Genomic DNA, 27,978 nt, shown 5'->3' with positions numbered 1-27,978 from the left:
CATTCCCAGAGCATCTCTCATGGGAAAGAAGGTGAAGCACTCCCGAGTCCCGCAGGGAGGAGGTGGAGGTGAGGCTGCCTCTCCCACGTGAGGTATATGGCAAAGTGGGATAATGCTGCAGGACCTGAGGAGCCTGGGCTGGAGAGGAGCGAGGAAGAGGCACCTTCACATCCAGGATGGAATCACCACCAGGAATTGAAGGCCAAAGGAGTTTCATTTCATTTCTTCCCAACGTGGTTGGGCTGCTGCTCGTGATGAAGTTTAGCCCCAAGGTTGTCTTGTGGGACAAGGACTCAGAATATATGGAATCACAAGAGGATCTCATTAAAAAGGCACTAGGAAGAAGCAAATAGTTTTAGGTTAACAAGGTTCATCCTATTTCCAATCACTGAAGTGGGACAAAAAACTGTACAGTTTGGGACTTCCAGAAAAAAATGCTGCAGAAATGTATTTTAACAGCAAAAGCATAAAAAGAAAAGTAAAGCTCTTTTCAAATTATTAAAATGCTGACCATGTATACAGCAAAATTATATTAAAAACAGCAGCAGACAAAGTCCATCCCATCACCACTGGCAAGGGACATGTAAAATGTTTATAAGGTTAACTATAAAACAATTTTACAACCAAAATATGAACAGGCCAATTCAAGTATATATATACAGAATATATTAAAATCATATAAATTATATATTTATACAAAGGGCACAAATATAGCAAAAAGCTATAAGTGATTAAACAGAACTGAGCTTGAGTGATCAATTTCATCTAGAGGTGTTATAAATTTCTCCCAAATTCTTTTTTTTTTTAACCTGGATAGATTGATACCTCAGATACCAAGAATACAGAAAGCATAAGGAAAAACACCCCCACAAATCAAAGAGTTGTTATTCTGCGTGAAATGAACCCAACAGTGGGCAAGGTACATCTCATATGAAATTCTGATTTAATTATTTCCACAGTAAACATTTATCAGGAATTTCAAGTGATCCACTTCAGATGTACCACCCTGGTGCATATATTTGATTACATTTAAATGTTGTTTGATTTGCAAACATTTGGGGGATGGGGGGGAAATACAAGCACAACTCAATCTGAAAAAAAAAAAAAGGTGACAGATGGCAGCAAGTTGCAAAGTGAACAAAAATGCTCAGCTGAACTGGAAATGATGCTCCCCTTCCAGCCAAAATGCTTTAAAGTGAGCTTAAAAAATAGCTTATTTTAAATTGCTTTTTTATTTCAAAACGTAACGACATAACCACAATGCACTGAAGCACTTGAGAATCTCAACAGTCCCAGCCGTGGGCTTATATTTAAAGATGGACTAAGTGCTTTCCTGAATTCAGGTTTATGTAAATCAGTTCTGGATAAGCTGTACCTAAGCCTCGTGTGGTGCTGTGGCACCACCCCCTCCATCCCTGCAGTGAGGAAAGCTTGGCTGCATCCCTGGATACACCAGAGGAGCTGTGGCTGCCCCATCCCTGGAGTATTCCAGGCCAGGCTGGACAGAGCTCTGAGCAACCTGGGATAGTTCAAGGTGTCCCTGTCCATGGCAGGAAGAGTGGAAGTGGATGATCTTTAAGGTCTCTTCCAAACCATTCTGGGATTCCATGACCTCAACACATCCAAGGGTCCTGGATGTGCAAGTTAAGCAGAATTAAAAAGGCCAGACTATATAGACACAGAACACTGACTTAAAACCCAGAATCAAGTATTTAAAGAGTAAAGTGGTTTTACCAGATGCAGAACAAAAAAAAAGAAGGACAGAAAAAAAGTCAGCCATCTCCCACATGTGTAATGGCCAGTGGATATCTATTACACTGAAAGGAAATCAATACAAACAGGATTTCCTCAGTTTCAAGTAATCTTTGATGCCTTTTTGGCCAGCTGTGTTATACCATAATAGATATTCTAATAGCTTTTATCCTCTACACTTTAGGCAGCTAATTTTTCTCTTACATACCCAATTATCTCTAGTGAACATTCACCTCTGGTTGTCCACACATTCTGTATTAGCTCCTTGAGAAACTATTCAAGTTAAATTATATTGCAAATTAAAGACAGTTACATTCTGTATGTTCCTTCTAGATTTGAAAAATAGGTTTTAAAGGCTTGTCAAAGTTTAGAAGAAAAAACCTTTCCATTAAAAAATCTTAGCTTAAAAAAATCATTTAAGACACCTTTTTCTGATCCAGGGTACTAATAAAAAGATTACAAATATACTACAATTTGACCAAGAAGACTTCATGAATATGCTGCCTTTGAGCATGCAACACCACTGATATCTGTGAAGTTCCAGGTATCAATGTATCCCAATTCCACCACGGTCCCTCCGTTTCCTCGCCAGTCCCCCATCCCCACCCTACCACCCCCTATTAATAACATTATAAAAAAAGGTAAAATCTATATAGAGTTAGTGGCAAAAATCTTCACAGTAAACCGTTAAAAGCAAACTTTATTGTGGTCATTGCAGAGTGGTATCAGTCGATGGGGCCCTGGAAGATGAGCTTGACGCAGTTGTGCTCCCCGGAGAGCTGCGTGGCGCAGAAGGGGCAGGCGGCGTGGAACGCGTGGGTGCCGTGGGGCAGCGGGATCTGCGACCAGTACTTGGCGGATTTCTCGGAGCACACGTGCCCGCAGGGAGTGAAGGCGTGGGTGGGAGGGCCGGCGTCCACGTAGAACCCCGCCTCGCAGCCCAGCCACAGCGGCACATAGGGGCCCACCGTTCGGCACATGGGGCACTCCCGCTCGTTGGCCTCCATGTCGCTGCGGTGCCCCCAGTTGTGGTAGCCGTGCACGTGGCCGCAGCTGAGGTAGGCCCAGGGCTGCTTCTCCTCCACCACGTCCTTGTGGTTGATGCTGGGGAAGGCCAGGGTGTTGAAGCCCACGGGGCACTGCGGCCGGGCGGCGTTGATCTCCTGCCGCAGCGCCTCGATGTGTTTCTGGGTCGGGGTGTGCAGCAGCCCGTCCGCCGTCCGCCACAGCAGGGTGGCCCCGCACAGGTCGATCAGGGAGCCGTCCTGCAGCACGTTGGTCTCGTTCTCTACCTGGGGTGGGACAGGAGGGGAGGTAGTTCAACCTGAGAGCCTTCACAGACAACCGAGGTAGTGCTGCAAACGCACCGTGTCTCTCTCACCAAAGCATTACCATATCCCCACGTTCTGGCTTTACGGAATCACAGACTGTTCTGAGTTGGAAGGGACCCACAAGGATCATCAAGTCCAACTCAAGTCGATGGCCCACATAGGGGACTGAACCCATGACCTTGGCATTATTACAACCAAGTTTTAATCAACTGAGCTCATCTCAGGTGCCACTGAATTTTGTCTTACTGTTGGATCTGAATCCACTTCAACTCTTATCCTATATTTAAGATTATAATAAGCGTTGGTCTCCTCTTCTGTGCTTGTATGGGAGGTTTCCATTTCCAACTGCAATATTAATTATTATACAGTCTTCCTGCCTGCAATTCCTTGGGAAAAGTATTACACTGACCCCGAGATCAGTTCAGTTGGTTAAAACTTGGTTGTAACAATGCCAAGGTCATGGGTTCAATCCCCTGTGTGGGCCATTGACTTAAGAGTTGGACTCGATGATCCTTGTGGGTCCCTTCCAACTGAGAATAGACTGTGATTACTAATTACAACTTCCCAAACACCCCCCATCCCTGAGCCTGCACTTCTCCTCTCTAACATTGATTCTCTGCGTGCCTTTGTCATAGTTCACCAAGTCATGACAGACTGAAGAGTAGACTTGCCATTCCCTAAGGGCTGCATTAGCAGATTCTCTCCTGGAATTCTTTGCCCACAGAGACTGACAGAGGCTGCTCACTCAGCAGAAGATCCTCTTTAGATCCTCTTCCTTAGATACAATGGTTACTGAGGAAGCCATGGGTCAAGCCATTACAGACTAAAAACTGTCCAGGTATTCCATGCAAATACAGCCCCAGAGTGCCCTGTCCAAAAGCTTCTCTTGTCTGACTAAAAGCAGGTACTTCAAACATTTGCAAGGGATTATGCCAAACACACATTGTACTTCACTGAAATATTCTTGATTTTAATGTCACAAAAATATAAGGAATTTGGTTTTTTACTATCAGTTCAGTAATTATGAATATATATTAAAAATGTTCTTTATGACCTACTGTCTGGCTTCATACACACAGAGTATGTAGCAAATGCCACTAATGCAAAACAAACACCCAAATACAAACAAATACATTAAGTAGGTCACATGAAATCATCATGCCAGCCTAAGAATACTATGAATGACAACCAATTTGGCATTTACATTTTAATCCAGTTTAAATTCACAGATTAACTGTGGATCATCCTTGCACAAAACACCTCGATGGTACAATACAGACCACAGATAAAAGGTCAACAGTGCAAAAATACTTCCAGAAGAAAAATCCAGTGGTTCAATAGAGATGAGAGAAGCCTTGATTTGATGCTCTTTTCAGATAATTCCTTCACAAACAGCAAAGCAAAAAGCTCCCTCGTATGCAACGAGTTCAATTCATTATACAGCCTGCATTTGGTTTTATGAACCCAATCAACGAACACTGATCACATCAATACCAGTGTGCCATGTAATTTTATTTAAATGAGAATTCGAGACATTTTGGATGCAGGGAAGGGAATTCATTTGTTTTACTGTGCCTTTCTTCAGCAGCACTAAAGAGGTGTTTTGCTAACCACGTACAAAGGGTGCAATTGCCACATCATCTGTCCCAGTCCCCAGGCGACGTTCGCCTGCCACTGTTAAAGTGACAAAGCAATTTATGTCCTGCAGGGTGTCTGCTGAAAGCAGAGCAGTCCAACTCCATTTCCATAACTCCTGGAGCAGCCAGTTTTCTGCAAAGCCAACGGCAGAGTTGGAAAGTCAGCTCAGAGTGAGTGTGTGGGATCCCTCTAACACCACCACACTGCTGGGAACTCAAGACAGTCACACAGAAGTAACTTTGGCCTGGAGAAGGATTATTTCCCCTGTCTATACGGTGGTGTTTGATTGCATTTTATTTTTTCCCTTGGAGGGCAAAAGGAAAACCCTGAGATCAGCTCAGTTGGTTAAAACTTGGTTGTAATAATGTCAAGGTCAGAGGTTCAAACCCCTATGTGGGCCATTGACTTAAGAGCTGGACTCGATGATCCTTGTGGGTCCCTTCCAACTCAGAACAGTCTGTGATTCTGTGAAAAGGGATAAGCAATGATAATATTCTCCTTTGTAGGCTCTACAGATCCTGGGAAGTGGAAAGAACAAAAGAGGTGTGGGAATTCCCTCCCTTCTTGTATGGAAAAGTGTACACATGCCTTCCCAGAACCTCTCTCCTGGATATGTATGTCACAGGTCTTTGGAAGCTGAAATCTCTCACTGCTGGCAAAGGCAAAGCCCCTCCTGCTTCACAGGATAAACCAGGAATATACTTTCAGGCCTTCTCTTATTCTTTCTAGTGGCAGGTAAATCATAGAATCGATTGGGATAGAAAAGAACTCTGAGATCATCAAGTCCAACCCTTGGGCCAACTCCAGTCCCTTTACCAGATCATGGCACTCAGTGCCACGGCCAAGATCACCTTAAAAACCTCCAGGGATGGGGAATCCACCCCCTCTCTGGGCAGCCCATTCCAATGCCTGAGCACTCTCTCTGCAAAGGATTTTTTTTCTGCTCTCCAACTTCAGTTTCCCCTGGCAGAGCTTGAGCCCATCATGCCCCCTTGTCCTATTGCTGAGTGCCTGGGAGAAGACACCAACCCCCACCTGGCCAGAACTTCCCTTCAGGTAGTTATAGACAGTGACTTTCAGGCCTTCTCTTATTCTTTCTAATGGCAAGTGAATCAAACAGAAGCTGTTATCCAAACTGCTTTTGCATCCAAGTGGACTCTTCAGACAGCACTGCAAGAGACAGCTCCCCATGCAGTAACTTCCAGACATCCCCAAGTCCCAGGAGAACATTTCAGAGATGGAGATTCAAGAGCAGAGTTTATTTAGCTTTTACACTCTGTGCTATTTCCCTTGGCAAAGTGGCATTAGCAGAAAATTGAGAGTGTTTTGTATAATCAGAAAGAGAACAGCAGAACCTACTGCAACACACAGATATTCAGATGCCTTCGGTGCCCACCACCCAGGGACAGCACTTGCACTGCAGCCACCCTGTAACTGCCTCCATTCAATGCCCGGAAAACAAGCATCTTTTGTTTAGTTTAACTCCCCAGGCACTTGCAGCTTACCAGCTTCCCCCTCTGCTGAGCAGACCTGGTTTCCCGGAGCGTGTACACATCCCCACCGACGGAGATCTCCCGCCACACCCCGGGCTTGGACTCCTCCGTGAACCCTCCTTTGGGATGCATCACCAGCACCCCGTTAGTTGTCAATCCATCCATGTGGCCATCGGGATTTTTCCACTTTGCCGCTTTTTCCTGCATGGGACAGTCACAGTCACCATCAAAAATTATCAAACCAACCTGAGGAAAACCCACCAACAGTTACTAAAGTGGAGCTCCACTGTTAAAGACAATTATGACCACAAGTCTCTGCTGGTAATAACTCAGGCACATAAAACTGCAGTTCCTACTTAACACTGCAGCTGGTGCATCAGGGTAATAAAAGTGTAATGATAATATAAGTTATCAACCAGCACAAGGAGATTTGGGGGCTTGAAAATAACAGAGAATAAACCCCAGAGCTTGCTCGTAACAATTATTAGAAGTACTTACACCAAGAAATATATTTTTAGACGAGTCAAAGCCAGCTGCAAAGATCCTCGCTGTGTAGGGGGGGCTCCTGTCACAAACAATCCTGCAGGCAAACCGGGATATGGTGCTCTGGGTAATCTGGGTTTCATCATTATTTGGACTTCCAGAAATAGTGTCTGTTACTACAAAGTCTATGGGGCTTTCTGTTGACCTCCCAACCTGCAAAAAAATTAAGGTAACGGTATAATTAGAAATACCCCTGGAAATATGAAGGATTGAGGACATAGTTTTGCCAAGTAGATATTGATGGCATCAATAAACTACTGGTTATTGAATTTTTGGATGGCAAGATCCAATCAGAGACCAACCTGTATCTGTCCTGGGTAGAAATTCATCACTGGCATAGAATGATAAATCTTCACTTACCACAATCGATCTTCATGTTTGCTTGAAACAAATCAACAGAGCTGATTGGTTTGATAAGAATATTGTCAACAAAAACGTATTATCACCTTGCTCCTTCCTCATCCAACCACAGCAAAGTACTTACCACTGTATTCTGTCAGTTAAGGAAACATTGGCTTGGATTGACAAGTTTTATTCACATTTCCAGTTCCGAACTCGTTTGCCATGAAAATAGAGGATTTTTTTTTAGACCCAGAACTCCACTGTTTTGATACATCATAACAAAAAACTACCCACCTTCATGTTTTCAGAATTTGTAGTCCCAGAAAGAAGAGTTTTCAGGCAAAACCCACCATGTGATTTAGAGAATTAAAAAACTTTTCTTCAGCAGAAATGAAACATACTTGATCAGTAGACAAGAATATTTTTCTGTCTTGCCATCTATACATTTTAATTCTAAAACTGGGGCCACCCAGACATCTGGAACACAAACATGGCTGCATGGACAGAGGGATCTCACTGCTGACCAAACATACTGTGAGGCTTTATCAAGATTTCTACAGGCAAATTAGTGTTACACCAACTTTGAGCATAACTGGGAAAGAAAAGAGAGCTCAGAACAAGGAGTGGAACAGAATATTAATTTTACAGACGCTTTGTGATCAGACAGAATTAAGAATATTCTACACATGAAACTACCTTCAGTATGAGGCATCTAAATTTATGTAAAACAGCCTCCTTACTATACATGATCCCACTGACCCCAAGGAGTTACATTCTGCTTATCCTGCTCCTCAAAGCCACATGTGTGGTTCCATCATTAACAAACATCTCTGCAACCTCAGTCTGCTGTACAGAAACATTATTCAGGAGTCAAGGAAAGTAATTTTATTAATACCTAACCCTTGTCCCTGCTGAACTGATAGAAATAGTACAGGGATCTCTCCTGTACTTCTGCTTCAAGTTCTACTCCAACACATGTCAAAATTCACATCTGAAGTGACACATCCAGTTACTTTCTCCATCTCCCAGGTCCCAGCCCAAGTAGAAAATGTGATGAACTTGCTGCAGAGGAAACACTCAGAAAGGCCTCATCAAAACTGTATATTTCAATTTTTCACAGAAAGTGACTGTCAGAATACCCGAGAGACAGAGTTTGGAAACTGTTTAATATGGGGCATTTCTGATTTATATAACTTGACAACTTGAAGCTAAAATTTACAAAGCAATATTCTCCCTCCTTTTACAGTATTATTTTTAACAGGCTTCTATTTCCCATCCAAAGCAATTCCTGTTCAGAGTCTGCACCAAACAGCTGCAGGAACCTTATGAATAACTTTGGACTATTCTCTATATCAGTTCCTCACAGAACAATCAATAACAAACACAAAATTAATTTGTTCATAACAAGCTTATGCTTCTTGCAGTCTCTGAAATAGATCATTCTCTCAAAGGTTTTAGATGCAATTAGAGAAAAACCTGCCTCATTTTTCCTTAAAGGATGACAAATCATACAACTGCTTGCTCCCAGTCTTTCTCACATCACACTAATTGGTAACATGAAATACAAATATGTTTGGATGTAACCATTAAAATCTATAAACAAAGCTTTTATGTGGTTTTGAGAATCTCTGAAATGACAAGTAATATTTTATATAAATACAGTAAGTACTTATCTCACTCATGCCACAAGTATGTCTATGCATCATTAAATATTTTTAAATATTTGATTTTCTTCCCTTTTTTTTCCTGTTGAGAAAGCCTTCTGGAGGATCAGTCATGTATTGTGCTACTTTTCACCATCAGAATCTATTTTAAGAAGCCTCCTTCAAAACCTGGCAGTTTCTTCATGCTCTGTATCAAATCAAGAACTTGGGGTTGAGATCACCTGAAAAGAAACTCCCGAGGGAATAAATGAAGAACCTGATGCTATCAACATCTACCCACCAAAACCTCTAACTCATCTGATGCTGCAGTGAGACACAGTCACCCCCAACCAGTCCCATTATTCACAGCTACTCTTTGCACACTTCAATACTCATTTTTCTTCCATTTTTCTCGGTGGCACAAAAGGCTTTCTTCTTTTGAGCAATTTCAGGCTGTATTTTGGGACTCTTCTTGTTAACTCTGTCATATTACATATTATCTCTCACTAAGTTGCTTCCAATAACAACCCATAAATCTTCCCAGTGATGCCTCAGACAGTGCCTGTTGTCTCCACTGCGGGTTATTGTTCCAGGCTGTGTAGGAGCCAGGCAGTCAATCAGTTTGCTCGTGCCTTTTGTCAATCACAGCAGTTCTATTAAAAACACTCCTTCCTCCTGAGACAAGGCAAAGCCACAAAACCTGCCAGCACATCATTTAACAGCTGCACATTCTTGGGCTTCAACAGAATTTTACTCTGGTGAGAGGGAGAATTTGGACCATGAATCTTCTAGAGGGGCTGTTCTTCAGAAAGAAATCATAGAATGGATTGGGTTGGCCTGTTTTTTTTTACCAACCCTGGACTGTCTCCTCCCTCCTCCCAGAGTCTTTCCGGCAAGGAGAAAAAAAAACAACAAAAAAAGAAAAGAACTTAGAAGAAACCGAACTGAATTAAAAAGAAATTATATTTTCTAACATTTGCAAGTACATATGCAATTTGTACACTCTATGTGGATCCCCACCCCAGGGGGAAAAGGGAAAAAAGAGGACTGGTCAACCAGAAAAAGGGAAAAAAAACCCAAAACCAAACCAAAACAAATAAAACAGATACTGTTAAAGACCTCAGGAAAGGAGAACAAGCATGAAATAATCTCACCACGTCCCGGGATAGGAAAACCAACAGAAACAGAACAGACCGTCCAGGCTTCTCCTGCTCCCAGCTCCCGGAAGGAGGGAAACAACCACCACCTTCTATCTCCCCTCCTCCTACCCTTACCTGGAAAACACGTGTGGAATACTTTGTAATGTCCACTTCCTTAGTTACACCTAGTTACTGAGGAAGCCATGGACCAAACCCATTACAGTTGGAAAAGACCTCCAAGATCATCAAGTCCAACCCTTGGTCCAACTCCAATCCCTTTACCAGATCATGGCACTCAGTGCCACGGCCAATCTCAGTTTAAAAACCTCCAGGGATGGGGAATCCACCCCCTCTCTGGGCAGCCCATTCCAATGCCTGAGCACTCTCTCTGCAAAGAATTTTTTTCTGCTCTCCAACTTCAATTTCCCCTGGCAGAGCTTGAGCCCATCGTGCCCCCTTGTCCTATTGCTGAGTGCCTGGGAGAAGAGACCAACCCCCACCTGGCCAGAACTTCCCTTTAGGCAGTTCCAGACAGTGCTGAGGTCACCTCTGAGCCTCCTCTTCTCCAGGCTGAACACCCCCAGCTCCCTCAGCCTCTCCCCACAGCACTTGTGCTCCAGTCCCTTCTCCAGCCTCCTTGCTCTTCTCTGGCTCCGCTCCAGCCCCTCAATCTCTTTCCTCAACTGAGGGGCCCAGAACTGAACACAACACTCAAGGTGTGGCCTCCCCCAGGCAGAGTCCAGGGGAAGGGTCACTGCCCTGGGCCTGCTGGCCACGCTGTTTTTGAATTTTGATTATCCTCGCCTTTTCAACTTCCCTATCCTTAGTGTTCTCCACAGCCAGGAAATCACACGTGTGAAAAGAAAACGAATTCCAAGGACTGCCCATCCAAGTGATGCTTGATCAACAATAAAACTTTACTCTGTGGATCCACAGACATGTCACTTGTCATCACACACCACAGGGCTGCACAAAGCATAACTTTTCTCCAACTGCTCATAATCAGATTACTGAAAATAATTACAATCTAATGGCTTGTTTATATAATGGGAACCCCTTCAAGCTGCTGTCTGGCATGGCTTCAGCTGCAGATCATTGCCACAGCCCAGCAGAGGATTCCTGTTTCCATCCTCACCAGCCCCTCCAGGCCAAGCAGAGAGCGCAACCCTCAGAAAACAGACACATGGAGTGGAAATATGAACCAAGACACAGCACTTGGAAATCACAGTGAGATAAATCACAGCATGACCATCTACACATATCAAGACTGAAAAAAAACTGCACTGAAAAGAGGAATTTTAACAATACAGAAGTCTTAACCCTTAATCTGTGGCTCACCCCCCAGTAAAAGCTGTAACCACCACTAGGTCATTATGCAACCAAAAAAAGAGTCAGGAAAGCAGCTGTTCTGCAACTCTTTATTTATTTTTCTAGTGTAAAAATTCCAGCTTTAAAAAACGTCTTCTTAAAATTTCCATATAGGAAAAGATTTCATTGGAGCAACAAAGAAATAAACCAGTATCACACAGTAACCCAAAAGGATGGGTTAGTTTTCTTGTACTACTAATCTATTGCAGTTCACCCTGACTGTGTGATCCTTCATCCTGCAGCAAATGAACAAGACTGGGTTGTAATCAATTCCTATTTGGACCTAATAGTTCCACTGGGAAAATTCAATACAGAGCCCAACACAGAAGCCATGAGAAGCAAAGTCATCTCAACAGTTATTTCCTCTTCTGTCAACAGCACTCAACTGCTGACCCTCCTAAATATGGAAGGCTGAAGGAGGAGGGATAATCATTCATGGTAAGTTGCTCTAATTAGAGGTCACAGACAGGACAGACCTGATCAATCTCAAATGGAAAAGGTTGTGCATGTTTGGGTTTCCCCAAGTTTGAAGTCTAAGTTTGCACAGGATTTCTACTCTCTTATTATCCATAAAATAACCATCACATGAGAAAATAACTCAGGATACCAGAATGTTAAATGATGCAGAAAACCACAAATGCCAACAGGGGAGAGTGAACACATGTTGGATAATAGATGGTAGTTTAGAAAAGCCCAGTACAGCCCCCTGCACCACCTGATGCATCTGCACACCCTCAGGAACAGTCATTCTATCACTCATTTGTCTCCTTTATGCACAGCTCCCACATTCTTTTACCTTCCTCCTTCCCATCCTGTCCTACTCCTACCCCACCTCCTTTTTGCTCCAGCTCCTGGATTAACTGCAGGGTGGTTGGTGTCATTTTGTGCTTATTCCTGAATCCAAACAGAGCACACATTTCTATCTAGTACCATTTGTCTCTGGAGTACAGTGAAAGCAGTTAAGTCAGTAAAAGTATTAACACGTGCTGGGGTGGGTTTGAGAAAAGCAGAATAAAGCAAAATTTCGAAGTGCTCCCATATTAATGCAGGCAAAGGGATAGACCATGGAAACCCCACAGATCACAGAGAATATCCAGAATATAATGCAGGGCTGTGGTGCTTTTAAAAAGCCAGCACAGGTATTGCAGAGTCTTTACCTGGAACATGTCTGTGTCTTTGTCATGAGTATATTCCACTACAATCGACTGAGTCCTGGATAAGGTGTACGAGATACTGTGATGACCTTTGGAGCTGATTGCCTGGGGAAGGAAAATAAAAGATGTCTGTTATACACAAAAATATTGTAATCAAATTCACTTTGCCACATAAACACCTTTATGTGCTCAGGAAGAGCAGTGTATCGTAACATGTTATTACAAGGCTGGGTGAACACACAAGGGGATTTTTTGGTTCATTTTTGATGGCAAACCCCAAGCTGCACTTGTTTTTTTCTAGTTCAGAAGTATCCAATACTTACCATTTTTATAGGTTAGACTTCAAAGACTTTTCCTCTCTGGAATTATATTCAGTTCCTAATCCTTGTAGCAATTTGTAGCCTAGCAAAGACTTGGGGTTTAGGGAGTTTTGGTTGGTTTGTTTTTAAAGCAAGTGAGCAACACAACTGATTTCCAGTTAAAAGTGCCAGGATTTCAGGGATATTATTACCATTAATTTCTAATTATATCAGAAAGAGCCTGGCAATTTTATATAAATGGTGACAAAACTCAAGCACTTCCAATGTGCTTTTTCCTCATTAAAGGAACTTTACATCTTCCTACCTGTCAGAGTAAACTGGTCTCTATAATTTAGCAAAGACTACACAGTATTTCAGTATTTAAAACAAGACAGGATAACTCTTGTTTTTTGCTGTATCTTACTAAGACTGAGGGAAAAGAGTTGGGAAACTAAATCTTTTGGTTAATAGGAAATAGATGTGTATATAAGGTCCATATAATGGCACACAATTCTGAAAGGTAATGAGTGTTACTGCTCAGGAAACACTTTGCAGACACTTAAGCACTGAATTAATAGGTTAATTAAGGCTTTCTCCAGTTTTCAGCTAAGGGGGTAATTTTCTCCTAGAGGTTCTCACTTGCTCCATTCCTTCATACTGCTTTGCACCTAAAGAATTCACAGACAGGGAGGATTAAACTAAACAACTAAATATATTCAACTCATCTCTCTGCCATCTCTCACAAAAGCCTAAATTATGCCAAAGCTACATCAATTATTGATCAAATCATTAAAAATCTCTCTGAATGCTGAAGGTATTAAAAACACCTATGTGCATACTAAAAGCCTACTAAGGGTTAGCAAGGGTAGTTTGAGACAGAATTATTGAAAACACATAATGGAAGATTTGGGGATTTTTGCAAACCTCCTGCATTTACAACACCAGAACCTGCTTTTACAACACCCCTCTTGCTGAAAGCTCTCAGCTAACACTTGCTGAAGGTGGCAACAATAAATCCCTTAACAGAACTTGAAGACAGGATTTCCCTAATTTTGTTCCAAGAGCTGTAACAGCTGAAAAGTGATGCAAAAATATTTGGTGATCAGTGATAGGCAGATTCTAAACTTCCCAGTCTATTTATAGCATTCTGTAAAGACCATTATCACAGAATCATAGAATGGATTGGGTTGGAACAAACCTCCGAGATCATCAAGTCCAACCCTTGGTCCAACTCCAGTCCCTTTACCAGATCATGGCACTCAGGGCCACGGCCAAGCTCACCTTAAAAACCTCCAGGGATGGGGAATCCACCCCCTCTCTGGGCAGCCCATTCCAATGCCTGAGCACTCTCTCTGCAAAGAACTTCTTCCTGATATCCAGCCTAAACCTCCCCTGGCAGAGCTTGAGCCCATCGTGCCCCCTTGTCCTGTTGCTGAGTGCCTGGGAGAAGAGACCAACCTCCACCTGGCCAGAACTTCCCTTCAGGCAGTTCTAGACAGTGCTGAGGTCACCTCTGAGCCTCCTCTTCTCCAGGCTAAACACCCCCAGCTCCCTCAGCCTCTCCCCACAGCACTTGTGCTCCAGTCCCTTCTCCAGCCTCGTTGCTCTTCTCTGGCCCCACTCCAGCCCCTGAAGATCTTTCCTGAACTGAGGGGCCCAGAACTGAACACAACACTCAAGGTCTGGCACACACCATGTTACAAGAACAAACAGCATCAAGATGCAATTTGGATGAAGCCACCAAGGCTGTGACCTGCTGGGACACTGAACTGCAGCTCTGAAATGTGTAGGAAAAGTTTTTCCTCTATGCATGTTTGACAACTACCAAGAGGATCTCAAGCTCTGAGAAGGTCTCAGGTGGTCCTAAAATATAAAAGAAATAAAAGTGACAAACAGGAGACATGTGCACTTTGTGTTTGAAGTGTAACATTCAATTTATATTTGTACTATCACATATCACCATTTCAAATACCAGAGGGGAGGAGCTTTCACAAACAATATTTCCTCCATTTCCACAAAACCATGTTCCAGTTGGAATACAATGAAGGACAAGCCCACTGGCAACTATTGACATGATGGGTCTGAGTTCAGCTCCAGCACTGACCACAGCAAAATTCCACAGCAGCCAGGCAAAATTCCCAGGCAGGGATGTCTGTCCCAAGCTCAGACAAGCTCCTGGATCAAAGGGAAGCTTTGGTGGGACCCAAAATTCAAAGTTTGAAGGTCTGACTGAAAAAAACCACGGAGAGAAATGCTGGGACTTCCAGAATTACTCAGTAAGGTCGTGTCCTACCCCTGCTGAGCTTAGAACTTGGATATGTCAACAATACTGACCAGGGTCAGAGTGTCCTCTGAAATCCCAGGGTAGGACAATCTCTTCGGTGTGTGCTCCTTTCCCCTCAACATTTTTCCTCATCTACTTCCCCTCTTCTTTGTTTGCCTCTATTTAAACCCAGATAGTTTCAGTGAGAAATGCTACATTTAATTTCCTGGAATTGTGCAATCATTTTTAATAAAAAAACCAAGGACATGATGAGAAATGTTTCAATTTGTGTGCCTTCCCAGTCTGCTCAGCACCAATTCAAAGACACTTCACAAGCAGTTTAAGTGCTGGTCTCAAAGCAATTGGCCACTTACAAGTTAAAAAAAACCCCAAACCAAACAAAAAACCAAACCAAACCAAACAAATAACAACAACAAAAAACCAAACCAAACCAAACAAATAAAATAAAAAACCCAACCAGTATTTCAAGAACTACCAAACAGTGAAAGTTTAGTATCCTAATAAAACAGTATTATGAGTGGAATGCAGACACAGGCAAAATCAAGAAGGATTTTGATAGCTTGAGGTATGACAGAACCACACTACTACAAGTCCCAAAAGAGCCTGGATATTGATGGCATCAACCCCCTTAAAATTGGTTTGGAGCAACCAAAATACTGGGTTTGCCTTTTTACTGCTTTTAGCATTCAAATTTCCATATTTTTTTTTCTGTCAGGAGGATTTCCCTCCCCAACCCCACTGATGCTGCCACAGAACTGCCCTGCTGTGCAAACTGATGTGAGAAGAGCCCTGACCCCACAGGATGTACAGCAGCATCACAAATTCCAGGAGAAACCCACAAAGTTTCAGGCTGGACAACACCACCCCCACCTTCCAGGCAGGAATTAAGACACAAAAGAACAACCATCTGGCACTAAACTTGACCTCTGTCTTTTCACCTCCAGCCCAAGGCTGCCAAGATCCACCACAGCAACAGTGAGTATTTTCAAAGCTTGTGTGTGGAACTGTAAACTCATTAAGGTTCTAAAAGACCTTTAAGATCCATTGGAATGGGCTGCCCAGAGAGGGGGTGGATTCCCATCCCTGGAGGTTTTTAAGGTGAGACTGGCCATGGCACTGAGTGCCATGATCTGGTAAAGGGACTGGAGTTGGCCCAAGGGTTGGACTTGATGATCTCAGAGGTCTTTTGCAACCCAATTCATTCTATGATTCTGTGATCAGATCCAATCATAAATCCCAGGGTTGTGGTTCCACCTCAGAGGCCATGGAAGACAACACTCCCTTCAGATATTTCCAGCACTTTGGGCACCTTTACTCTGCCACGAGCTTAATTTGAGACCAGTTTTCTCCCTTTTTTTCCGTTCTTAAAAGTTTCATGAAAATTATAAATTGGACTAAGGAGAAAAAAAAACACACAAAAACAAACCCACAAAACCTCACACTTTAAATTAGTTCCCAACAGTAACAAATTGTGGAAAAATCTCACTAACATATATAGCCTAAACTTGGCAAGCAAATCACAGAATCATAGAATGGATTGGGTTGGAAAAGACCTCTGAGATCATCAAGTCCAACCCTTGGGCCAACTCCAGGCCCTTTACCAGATCATGGCACTCAGTGCCACAGTCAACCTCAGGTTAGAAACATGAGGCAAAGCATGAGGGTGCCCACAGCACATGTCACCTCTTGTCCTTTAGCAGTGCTGGTGGAGAGATACAGGCTGCATTAATTCAGCTGCCTACACAACAGATTGTTTTCTATGGTTCACTGTCTCAAGCTGCTGGATTCAAGCAATTCCCTTCAGAGGAAAGAGATAGGAAAGCAGAGATTAACTGACAAAAACCCTGTGCAGGAATAGAGGGAGCAAATAACAGCAGCAAGAGATTTGTCCAGAGTAATTCCACTGTTAGTGACTCCATGCACACACTGGCACTGAGGGACTTTAAAAAGTCCAAACAAGGGAATCCTGAGGTGTCACATTCTCCATGGCATGAAGGGACAGATCCCTCCAACACCTTTCCAAGACAGAACTGAGGTTTGGACAACAATCCATCCATCTCTATGGCGTTTCCAGTGGGAGGATGGTGTGCAGCACCTCCAAGAGTCACTATATAGGCTGGAGAAGGGACTGGAGCACAAGTGCTGTGGGGAGAGGCTGAGGGAGCTGGGGGTGTTCAGCCTGGAGAAGAGGAGGCTCAGAGGTGACCTCAGCACTGTCTGGAACTGCCTGAAGGGAAGTTCTGGCCAGCTGGGGGTTGGTCTCTTCTCCCAGGCACTCAGCAATAGGACAAGGGGGCACAATGGGCTCAAGCTCTGCCAGGGGAGGTTTAGGCTGGATATCAGGAAGAAATTCTTTGCAGAGAGAGTGCTCAGGCATTGGAATGGGCTGCCCAGAGAGCGAGTGGATTCCCCATCCCTGGAGGTTTTTAAGGTGAGATTGGCTGTGGCACTGAGTGCCATGATCTGGTAAAGGGACTGGAGTTGGCCCAAGGGTTGGACCTGATGAACTCGGAGTTCTTGTCCAACCCAATCCATTCTATGATTCTGTTCTATGATTCCATACTTTGAGCCAGTTAAGCTCACCTGGAAGATCCCCCTCCACTACCCAAGGCAAACCCCACAGATCCCCCCCACTGCCTCCAGATTTGTTTTCTGAGGATTTTGGGTCAAAATTGCCACATGAGACTCAAAGGGGAAGGCCCCAACCTCACCCCCACAACAACACAGCCGAAGCAAATACTCCTCTTCTTTTTTGTTTATTTGTTTTTCAACTTTGCTGGTAACTTTTCAATTGTATCCTTCCTGCTGGCTGGAATTACACTTGGCCTTGGTTTTGTTTTCCTTGCCTCCTTATACACACTTCTTGTTCCCTTCTCTCAGTTCTTGAACAAAACCTCGTTGCAGCCCTTTGCCCTCACAATGAAAGCAGCAGCTCAAGGCTATGACTTACAAATCTGTTGGGTCTCAGAGGAGCGAAGATCAAACAGAGATCAAACAGAGCCTGCTTTTCCAGCAGCAACACACCCAGCCTCTGGAACATCCCAGCCCACCCAATAGCTGGGCTCTGCACTGGGGGGATGAGTTTATCATCACTTCAAGAAGTGAGAAAATAGAATAACCTCACCCCATGTATCAAAACATCACAGAATCATAGAATGGATTGGGTTGGAAAAGACCTCCGAGATCATCAAGTCCAACCCTTGGTCCATCTCCAGTCCCTTTACCAGATCATGGCACTCAGTGCCATGGCCAATCTCAGTTGAAAAACCTCCAGGGATGGAGAATCCACCCCCTCTCTGGGCAGCCCATTCCAATGCCTGAGCACTCTCTCTGCAAAGAATTTCTTTCTGATCTCCAACTTCAATTTGCCCTGGCAGAGCTTGAGCCCATCGTGCCCCCTTGTCCTATTGCTGAGTGCCTGGGAGAAGAGACCAACCCCCACCTGGCCAGAACTTCCCTTCAGGCAGTTCCAGACAGTGCTGAGGTCACCTCTGAGCCTCCTCTTCTCCAGGCTAAACACCCCCAGCTCCCTCAGCCTCTCCCCACAGCACTTGTGCTCCAGTCCCTTCTCCAGCCTCGTTGCTCTTCTCTGGACTCACACCAGCCCCTCAATATCCTGTAGATAAGAGAATAAGAATTTATAACAGTTACACTTAAAAACAAGGTTTGTAAGTGCTCTGATTTTTTTACAGAGATACAGAAAAAGGAGGAAACAAAACTAAAAAGTAATAAATCTCCAGCAGATTGGATGTAGTACCAGCTGAGTGGCAGCAATGGACTCCACAGACACACGGGGTCACCAGGGGTGTGCACTGCCCCAAGTGCCACCAGTGTCCCCTCCCTCCTAACCCTGACAGCAAAGGTGGCTGTTTTAGTCAGACTGTCCACCTTCATCTCCTACACAGACTTTACACACCCCCAACCAGCTGTTCCCTTTCCAGCAGCACATTCACCATCTCTAGAGGAGGTGGATTCCCCATCCCTGGAGGTTTTTAACCCGAGCTTGGCCGTGGCACTGAGTGCCATGATCTGGTAAAGGGACTGGAGTTGGACCAAGGGTTGGACTTGATGATCTCGGAGGTCTTTTCCAACCCAGTCCATTCTATGATTCTATGTCCTGGTGTGCCACAGGGAACTCCTGCCAACTGACAGTGTGGCTCATTTTCCTGAGTCATCCCCAGCCCCAGAGTTCAAGAACAGGTCAGGAGCTCAGGGCACGATTACATCAACTTAACACTATTAAGTCAAACCCTCCGTGTAAAGAGCGTGTCAATGAACCAGAGAAGCAGATCCCAAAATTCTCATAGCCTTCAGGGCTGCTGCTTACAAGGAACAAGTCTAATCCACTTCTAGAAATAGAGATTTTATTGCTTTCTTCTGGCTTGCAAACCACTTTTCCACGGAAGGAGAAAGAACTCTGTGCATTTGGAAATTTAAAATTAAACCATTCCCTTGTGCCAGGCAAGCTCCCCAAAGATCATGAGAGGGACTTGATGTTATTATGGCTCCCAACTCTTGTGCACTACAGCAGAAATAAAGGCTAAAATCCATTAAGAAAGAGGCAGATGTCTCACAGGAAGGGCTGCTCCGTCAGAATGGGAGTTTTAGGTTAGTTAATTAGGTTGGATTAGGACAACAAAATGATTTATGGGAACACTTTAGTTTTCTTTGTTGGTAGTCAGGCTGACCGACACCTCCCTGACGTGGCCAAAATTAATGAGGGCAGCGCCTTCAGGAGTTAAATGCTCTCAGACTTGGCTGCCGGCCTTCGATTTCTCTTTTAAAGACAGAACACAAGAAACACTCAGGGATGTCAGACAAAAGATCTTGCAACTTAAAAGGAAGCTTTAGCCAGCAAGGAAGGAAGCCTTTAAAAGCAAAGAACACATCACATTTCCACTGGATTTTTGGACAGACTGGCTGCCAGAGCCAGCAGACATTGAGTGACCATAAAGAAAACACAACAGGGGCTCATGATCATGAGACACTGATATTTTACCCACATCAGAAAAGTGTGCCCACTTGGGAAGCCTCCCAGCAAATTAAGACAAATGTCAATTCATAGAACATTAACTAAAGACTGTTTGCAGTTTTGCTCTGTCTGAACCTGAACCCAGCAAACATTGTCCTGAATTACTATGTCTCTAACACTACATTCCAATAAATTTACACTGACCCCTGGCTATTAATACAGCTATTACATGTGATTTTCCTCTAGCTTTTATAAAAAGAAAATAAGAGATATTATTATGGAAACCTTATGGGTTTCATGTACTTACAGGAGAGGCTAAAACATCTGTACTAATCAGAACCACTGGCCCAGTTCTAACTGCATCTGCCTCCTGCCCAGCTCCACACAAGCCCATTCCCTCCTCATTCTTTATTCCTTTCTTTATAAAAAAAGCACCTACATTCCAACTGCAACAACATCCATGCAGACATTTTTGGAATACCAATGCTAACACCTTGTCTCCTCTAATACTTCAGCCATCAATATTCTCTTGACAACTAAATGAGTGTAGAAGTGGCAACAAAAGAGCAAGAGTCAGCGACTGTAACTAAGGAAAGAAATGGGCCACCAAAAAGAAATTAAATGTGACTTTAATGTAGGTGTGGCACTGTGTGGAATCCCTGTCACAGCAAGAGGGTCACTCACCTCCCCAATTTACTGAATGCAGGTCAATCATCCCCCCAAAACTCAAGGCACATGGACTCAGTGTTTAGGCAGAAACAAACTCAGCAGAGTCTGGTTTATTTACACTTCAAGATTTTATGGCTTTCAAAGCATTCCCGAGTTTGTTCTCTGGACCCTTTCCTGCTGAGCTGGGAGACTGGAGGGGCAGAAGGGACAGCACATTTCCCTTGGGCACACATCAGGGCCATCTGCTTCAAGTGCACACATGGGTTGTGCTACCACCACTCCAGCAGTTCACTGTTTATCAACTCAACAGGCAGATGTCAAACCATTGGCTCCATTTGTTGAATCTGCCTTGGGGTGCAGGTTTAGACAACAGCCAACACCACCCACATATTCTCCAGAAGAAGCACCAAAAAACGCCATTCTCTGGTTTGGGGACTGCAACACTTAAGGAGACAAAACTCTGAAAGTTTTTCTAGATAAGCTCCTGTAAAGTCAGGTCAGGGTTGACAGACATTGGACTGTACTCTGTTTTTTCAGAGAAGAATGTGGAGTAGGCTACTTTTCAGAGAAAAAAAAAGAGTATTCAAAGCATCTTCCAAACACAGAGTGGCTGTTGGTTAAACTGCACAGATTGAAGTTTAGGGGGCCCAAGCCCTCACTGATCCAGAGTCCTCCCTCATACCTGGACCAGCTCTGGTAAAACAACCCAAGTTGTTCTCCTTATCAACTAAAAGCAGCTCAAAGCAGACACCAGTTTATGTAACAGGCACAACTGTAAGATGCAGTAGCTCAGGAATTGCTTTGTACATCACAAACTTTTGGTGGTTGTGAACCAACACTTTCCTAACCACCCTGTGAATTGTTTTCCTCCCAGTCTCACCTTTTCATTTTTCTAACCCTTAAAATCTTTTTCCTGTCCATGTTCAGGAACATTATTATTACAAGTGATCTTTCACCCACCATTGAAATCACCTGTATTTTATCTCCTAAATTTCCTGCCCTGAGCAGACCAGACCTAGACACAGCTCAGAGGCACCACACAAAGCTGTGGAAGTGTCAGACACACCAACCACCCAAAGCTTAAATCATCTACCCCAAAATCCAGAATGCTCCTCTGGACAAAGCAGTGCCTACAGCACATCTACTGCTACACTTTCTATCACAACTGCTCTGGATTTACCCACAGCATTGCAGGTTAGAGTTCCATGTCTGTCAATACAAATTACAGAGACTTTCCCTGATTTGACCTTCCAGAAAGCAGAACTTTTGACCCCCAAACTCCTGGCATTAATTCACCAAGGGTAGGATTTCTCCTGGAAGACTACAAGTCTATAGATTTAAACATGAAGGCATAAACATGGTTTTGTCACTGCAGCTGGATCACATCCCTAAAACTCTTGACACACCCACAAAAATATCAGTAATTAGAGAAGGATGCAACAGTGTTTGCAACTGAACATTCTGGTGCCAACAGTCTACAATTCATTTATACACATCAGGAACAAAAGCAGCAGATGCCTGGCTATGCTTATGTATTTAGATATGCCAAGCACACAAAATACCCACAAATTAGAATCCTTCACTAAAAACCAGACAAAAAAAATATAGTGATAAAGTCCCCTCAAGGGCTTCTATCAATACATAGGCTGAAAGATTTGTACCCTGGGCTCATCAGCACTGAATGCCTGTGTGAATCAAAGCCCCCCTGAGCACCAATCTGGGCCTGCCTGCCCAAGGAGAGCACATAATAACACCAGGGGAAGCTGCAGATCATCCCACAGCTCCCAGAAACCATAAACTGCCTCTGACACAAGTCAATTTTACATCAAGACAGCCAAAGGCTCTCCAGACAGTTTCCTTAACAGACCTGTTAAGCAGCTGCACAAAACTCTCTCAAGAGGGGAAAAAAGGAAACTTCCTCTTGCCAAAAAGCCATTCAAAGCTTCTAGAAAAGGTACATTTTATAAAACCCAGCAAGGGGTAGAAGCTTCTTTCTACATTGACACTATAGAATATTGTCCTCATAAAAGGTCCTCTTTGACAGAACAAACCCAGAAGCCACGAAGTTCTTTTCTACTGGTCTGGGATTCCTACAGGAACTGCAACAAGTCATTGCAAACTGGACTTTGTAGCAAACCTCCGTTGTGGAGACTTTCAATTTAAAAAAAAAATAAAAAAATTGCAAACCAAGCTGGACAAACATGACTGAAACATTTAAAAAAAATAAAAATTGCAAACCAAGCTGGACAAACATGACTGACAGTAGCTGAAAGAGGTTTTGAGGGCAGAAGGCACAGAAGGGAATGTGTGTAGGATCTGCCTCCTGCAGGGATAATCTGACCTCTCAGTGCTCTCACACTCCTGCAAAAAACATAGCATAAGTTAATAACACACATCTTGCTGTGGAAAATGAACACTTTGGGTTTCTTTACAGTACTACAAGTATGTAGTAAACAAAGTATTTCTCACCCTTCCACTTCTCATCGATACAGATCACCGAGAGCATCTTCCCGTGTACAGCTCAGAGCTTACTCACATTCCTTACACACAACTGAGGGAGTTTAAAAATACACATACACTCTGTTTGAACTGTGTTTAACTGAGCTACTTAAGTGATTTAAGTCAACAAGTTAATACCCTATACAGCAGTCAAAATGCAATCCTGATTTAGTCCACTGCACAGGAGTTGAAAAATCAACTTGCTAATAAGTTGGAGGCAAGAAGGTTTCTCCTCTACAGCTCATTTCAAAACATAAGTGACTGTAAACTCTGAATCTGTGCAGAACTGAAAATAAGGCTTGTACCAAACGCCAACTTTTTTTTTTTTTTCAATTATCCAAGGGGTAGAAAGAAGACCCCTTCTTCCCCCAGGAGACAGCACAACCCTGGGAGCACGTGGTAACACCCAGCACTGTGAGAAAGCATCAACACATATGCCATTCTGAGCCACTCTATAACCAAGGGTGCACAACCATATTTAGGATTAATTATCACAATGTTTTGTCCCTGCAAAACCATTACTGTCCAAGCTCTGAGCCAGATTCACAAAACACATTCAACACCAGAACAGGGAGGTTGAGAGCCACGTATTTACCTTGTGCATCTTTGTGTATTTACGAACTTTGGGGTGGAATAACAGATATGGTGGAATTTCAGTATCAACAGTGCACTGCAGAGCAAAGCAAGCACAAAAGAACTGTCTGAGAGCACTTGAGCCAAAACACAGGGGTCAGAGTTGGGTCCAGCCCTGTTTAACATCTTTACTGATGATTTAGATGAGGGGATTGAGTCCATCATCAGCAAATTTGCTGATGACACCAAGTTTGGAGGGAGTGTTGACCTGCTGGAAGGCAGGAGGGCTCTGGATAGACTTGAGAGATGGGCTGATTCCAATGGGATGAAGTTCAACAAGGCCAAGTGCAGGTCCTGCCCTTTGGCCACCCCAACCCCCTGCAGCACTCCAGGCTGGGCACAGAGTGGCTGGAGAGCAGCCAGGCAGAGGGACCTGGGGGAAATGAGGGACAGGAAGCTCAACAGGAGCCAACAGTGTGCCCTGGTGGCCAAGAAGGCCAATGGGATCCTGGCCTGGATCAAAACTAGCGTGGCCAGCAGGCCCAGGGCAGTGACCCTTCCCCTGGACTCTGCCTTGGAGAGGCCACACCTTGAGTGTTGTGTTCAGTTCTGGGCCCCTCAGTTCAGGAAAGATCTTGAGGGGCTGGAGCGGGGCCAGAGAAGAGCAACGAGGCTGGAGAAGGGACTGGAGCACAAGTGCTGTGGGGAGAGGCTGAGGGAGCTGGGGGTGTTTAGCCTGGAGAAGAGGAGGCTCAGAGGTGACCTCAGCACTGTCTGGAACTCTCTGAAGGGAAGTTCTGGCCAGGTGGGGGTTGGTCTCTTCTCCCAGGCACTCAGCAATAGGACAAGGGGGCACGATGGGCTCAAGCTCTGCCAGGGGAAATTGAAGTTGGAGAGCAGAAGGAAATTCTTTGCAGAGAGAGTGCTCAGGCATTGGAATGGGCTGCCCAGAGAGGGGGTGGATTCCCCATCCCTGGAGGTTTTTAAGGTGAGATTGGCCATGGCACTGAGTGCCATGATCTGGTAAAGGGACTGGAGTTGGACCAAGGGTTGGACTTGATGATTTCAGAGGTCTTTTCCAACCCAATCCATTCTATGATTCTATGATTAAGCACAAAAGAACTGTCTGAGAGCACTTGAGCCAAAACACAGCTCATGTCTGCCACTGAACTGGGATCAGAGCGGAGCCAAACAGAACTTTTACAGGTCAGGCCAACCCAAACAGCCGCTGCTGTAAATGTGCCACATCCTCAGCCCCGTGCCCAGAGTGCTCTACCTCACCATTTATACAACTGTGGAATCCTTTAGTTACATTTCAAACCTCAGGGTGCAAAAAGGGTGAGCACAGGGCAATTAACACCCAGGAAAATTCAAGCCTGTAGACAGGCATTTGCCAGAGCAGCCCCATCTGCTTCCCCTCCATCAGATAAAGACCACCAGAGCCCATTACTATTCTGAGCTGGTCGCAAAATCCCTCCCTTTAAAACTTTGGAATGGAATAAATTTAGCTTACTCTAGATTGTACTGAGGGATATTCTGCAGCCCAATTCCCAGTGTTCAGAGAAAGTAATTAGAGGATTAGTCGCCTCTATTGGTCCCTGCTCCTGTTATTTTCATTGTGCTCTCAAATTCAAACCTTCTGTGGTTTTTCAGTCAGATTGATTCAGACAGAGGAGGGGAAGGAAAATTTATTTCCCTAAAATTTAAATGCCAGCTTAAAAATTCCAGCCACAAAGATTCGTTTGAAAATCTATAAATCCCGAATTTGGTTCTGAATTTGCACTCACACCCAGGAGTTACCACTTATCTTTTCTGCAGTTTATTAAAATTTAAAGGCAAGCTTTACAGGCAACTTGCTTTCCATTCATATGTAATGTTAGATAAGAGAAGGGCTCATCAGAGGCTCTGCACTTCAGACAACCTGATTTTACCACTGATAGGACCTGCTTCCTATTTCTCTCAGAAAGAGCAAAGCAGAATTCCATCCCTCATTAACATATTTTTCCATATTACCTTTAGTGGTAAGACCCAAATTGTCTGAACACACAGTCAAAAGGGTTTCTTTCAAAAATAAACAGGTAAGAGCACAAGACTGGAGTTGTAATAGCAAAATTATGGGATATGTCACTATTTCTATGAAAAACACAGCTTAGTTCCCAGTGACGGGTGGGATTTGGGGGTTTATATTGAATGAAACAAGCTGAAAAACAGCATTAAACAATGACAGAGTGCACTTAGCAGGCCCACAGTATAAATAAGGCACAGTTTTAATTAGGGTTATAGAATATCCCGTGCTTCCAGGATAAAGCAGCCTACATTTATGTGGAGAATACAGACGGCTTATGAAATTACATACAGGAAAAAGCACTTCAAGGACCTTTTTTTTTCCCCACAGCATGACTGGGTGGAAGTTGTACACATAAAAGTTAATTGTGTTTCCCAGGATTAACTGATTCAAATCATGATTTTAATTCGGTGTCTTAAACTACTTGAATTCTTCAATGGATTGTTTAAATCAGATTTTAACAAGGAGAAAGATCTTTGTGTTGATTCTTCTCCTGGCAGAGCTTTGAATCCCAGTTCCACACAGTTAAGAGTATTTAGCACATGACACTGTCAGGCAGCCCATAAAAAACATGATAGATGTGTGCAATGTTATTGCTTACATTTAAGAAGAAAATAATGAATTTACATACATGTTTCTGAGAGCTGTAATAACAGTATTTGACATGTTAAACAGCACCTCACCATCCAAAATGCTTCAAGTTTACTGAGAGCAGGTTTTGGTACTCACACCCATTTCCAGTACAGCTCAAGAAATCACTGCTGAAACTTCACTTTTATTAATAAGAAGAAAGTTTTCCTTCTCAACCCCTCTGGCAAAAAGCCTCATTTCAACTTTCCACATATATCATAGAAACATAGAACCAATTGGGGTGGAAAAGACCTCTGAGATCATCAAGTCCAACCATTGGGCCAACTCCAGGCCCTTTACCAGATCATGGCACTCAGTGCCACGGTCAAGCTCAGTTTAAAAACCTCCAGGGATGGGGAATCCACCCCCTCTCTGGGCAGCCCATTCCAATGTCTGAGCACTCTCTCTGCAAAGAATTTGTTTCAGATCTCCAATTTGCCCTGGCAGAGCTTGAGCCCATCGTGCCCCCTTGTCCTATTGCTGAGTGCCTGGGAGAAGAGACCAACCCCCACCTGGCCAGAACTTCCCTTCAGGCAGTTCCAGACAGTGCTGAGGTCACCTCTGAGCCTCCTCTTCTCCAGGCTGAACACCCCCAGCTCCCTCAGCCTCTCCCCACAGCACTTGTGCTCCAGTCCCTTCTCCAGCCTCGTTGCTCTGCTCTTCTCTTCTCAGTTGGGTTGGAAGAGACCTCTGAGATTATCAAGTCCAACCCTTGATCAACCCCACTGTGATCACCAGCCCAGGGCACTCCGTGCCCTGGGCTGGTGATCACAGTGGGGTTTGATCAAGATATGGTGGATTCTCTGTCCCTGGAGGTGTTTAAGAGGACACTCAGTGCCACATCCAGTCCCTTCTCCAGCCTCGTTGCTCTTCTCTGGCCCCGCTCCAGCCCCTCAATCTCTTTCCTCAACTGAGGGGCCCAGAACTGAACACAACACTCAAGGTGTGGCCTCCCCAAGGCAGAGTCCAAGGGAAGGGTCACTGCCCTGGGGCCTGCTGGCCACACCATATTTATACACAAACATATAAATATATAATTAAAAACACTGAAATCACATGGCTCTGGGTCAAATGTTAGTCAAATTCCTGCACGCTTTTGGGATATCTGGATGGTGTCCAAAGGAATCCCCAAGACACTGAATGTGCAAATGGCAAGTGAAGTCAACTACGGGTGAGTGAATGAAGCAGCAGCTCCAGTGACTCCTTGGAGCAAACACTGTCTGCAAATAAATTATCAGATCATCTCATGCAGGCAGTAGGAAAATCATGAAGAGGCTTTTTTTTTTAAAATAAACAGCAGTGACTGTGAAGATCAAATTGCAGAAACTTTGCCCCTGCTCTGCAGAGCTAAGAAAGTAATTTAAGAACAGTTAATGTGGGAATCTGCACTGAAACCAATTGATTCTTTCACAAGGTATGAACTGCAAAGCTACAAAACCCAGCAGGAAGCCTAATTAATGACAACAGATGAAAATGGCAATCCAGATCAAATGCCAGATAAAAAAAAATAACTAAGAGCTTACATGTTTTCAGAGCAAATACAATAAATGGAAATCCAAAAAGATAATCTGTCCAAAGTCAATA

General features: G+C 43.9%; 1 protein-coding gene across 1 annotated transcript in view; it reads right to left on the bottom strand.

Moving 5' to 3' along the window:
- Positions 1-515: 515 nt before the first annotated feature.
- PELI2 (pellino E3 ubiquitin protein ligase family member 2) overlaps positions 516-27,978 on the bottom strand; it is a 78,901-nt gene continuing 51,438 nt past the window's right edge. The window contains exons 3-6 of the mRNA XM_071557268.1: positions 12,407-12,508; positions 6,713-6,910; positions 6,227-6,415; positions 516-3,044 (exon numbers count right to left, since the gene is read on the bottom strand). Of these exons, the coding sequence (XP_071413369.1) occupies positions 2,478-3,044; positions 6,227-6,415; positions 6,713-6,910; positions 12,407-12,508 (1,056 nt within the window). The 3' untranslated portion in view covers positions 516-2,477. The remainder of the gene's footprint in view (positions 3,045-6,226; positions 6,416-6,712; positions 6,911-12,406; positions 12,509-27,978) is intronic.

The sequence above is a fragment of the Pithys albifrons genome, chromosome 6, assembly GCF_047495875.1.
Source record: "Pithys albifrons albifrons isolate INPA30051 chromosome 6, PitAlb_v1, whole genome shotgun sequence".
Taxonomy (NCBI): Eukaryota; Metazoa; Chordata; class Aves; order Passeriformes; family Thamnophilidae; genus Pithys; species Pithys albifrons.
Note: the sequence above shows the minus strand (reverse complement) of the source record. Positions and strands in the feature narration are given on the sequence as shown.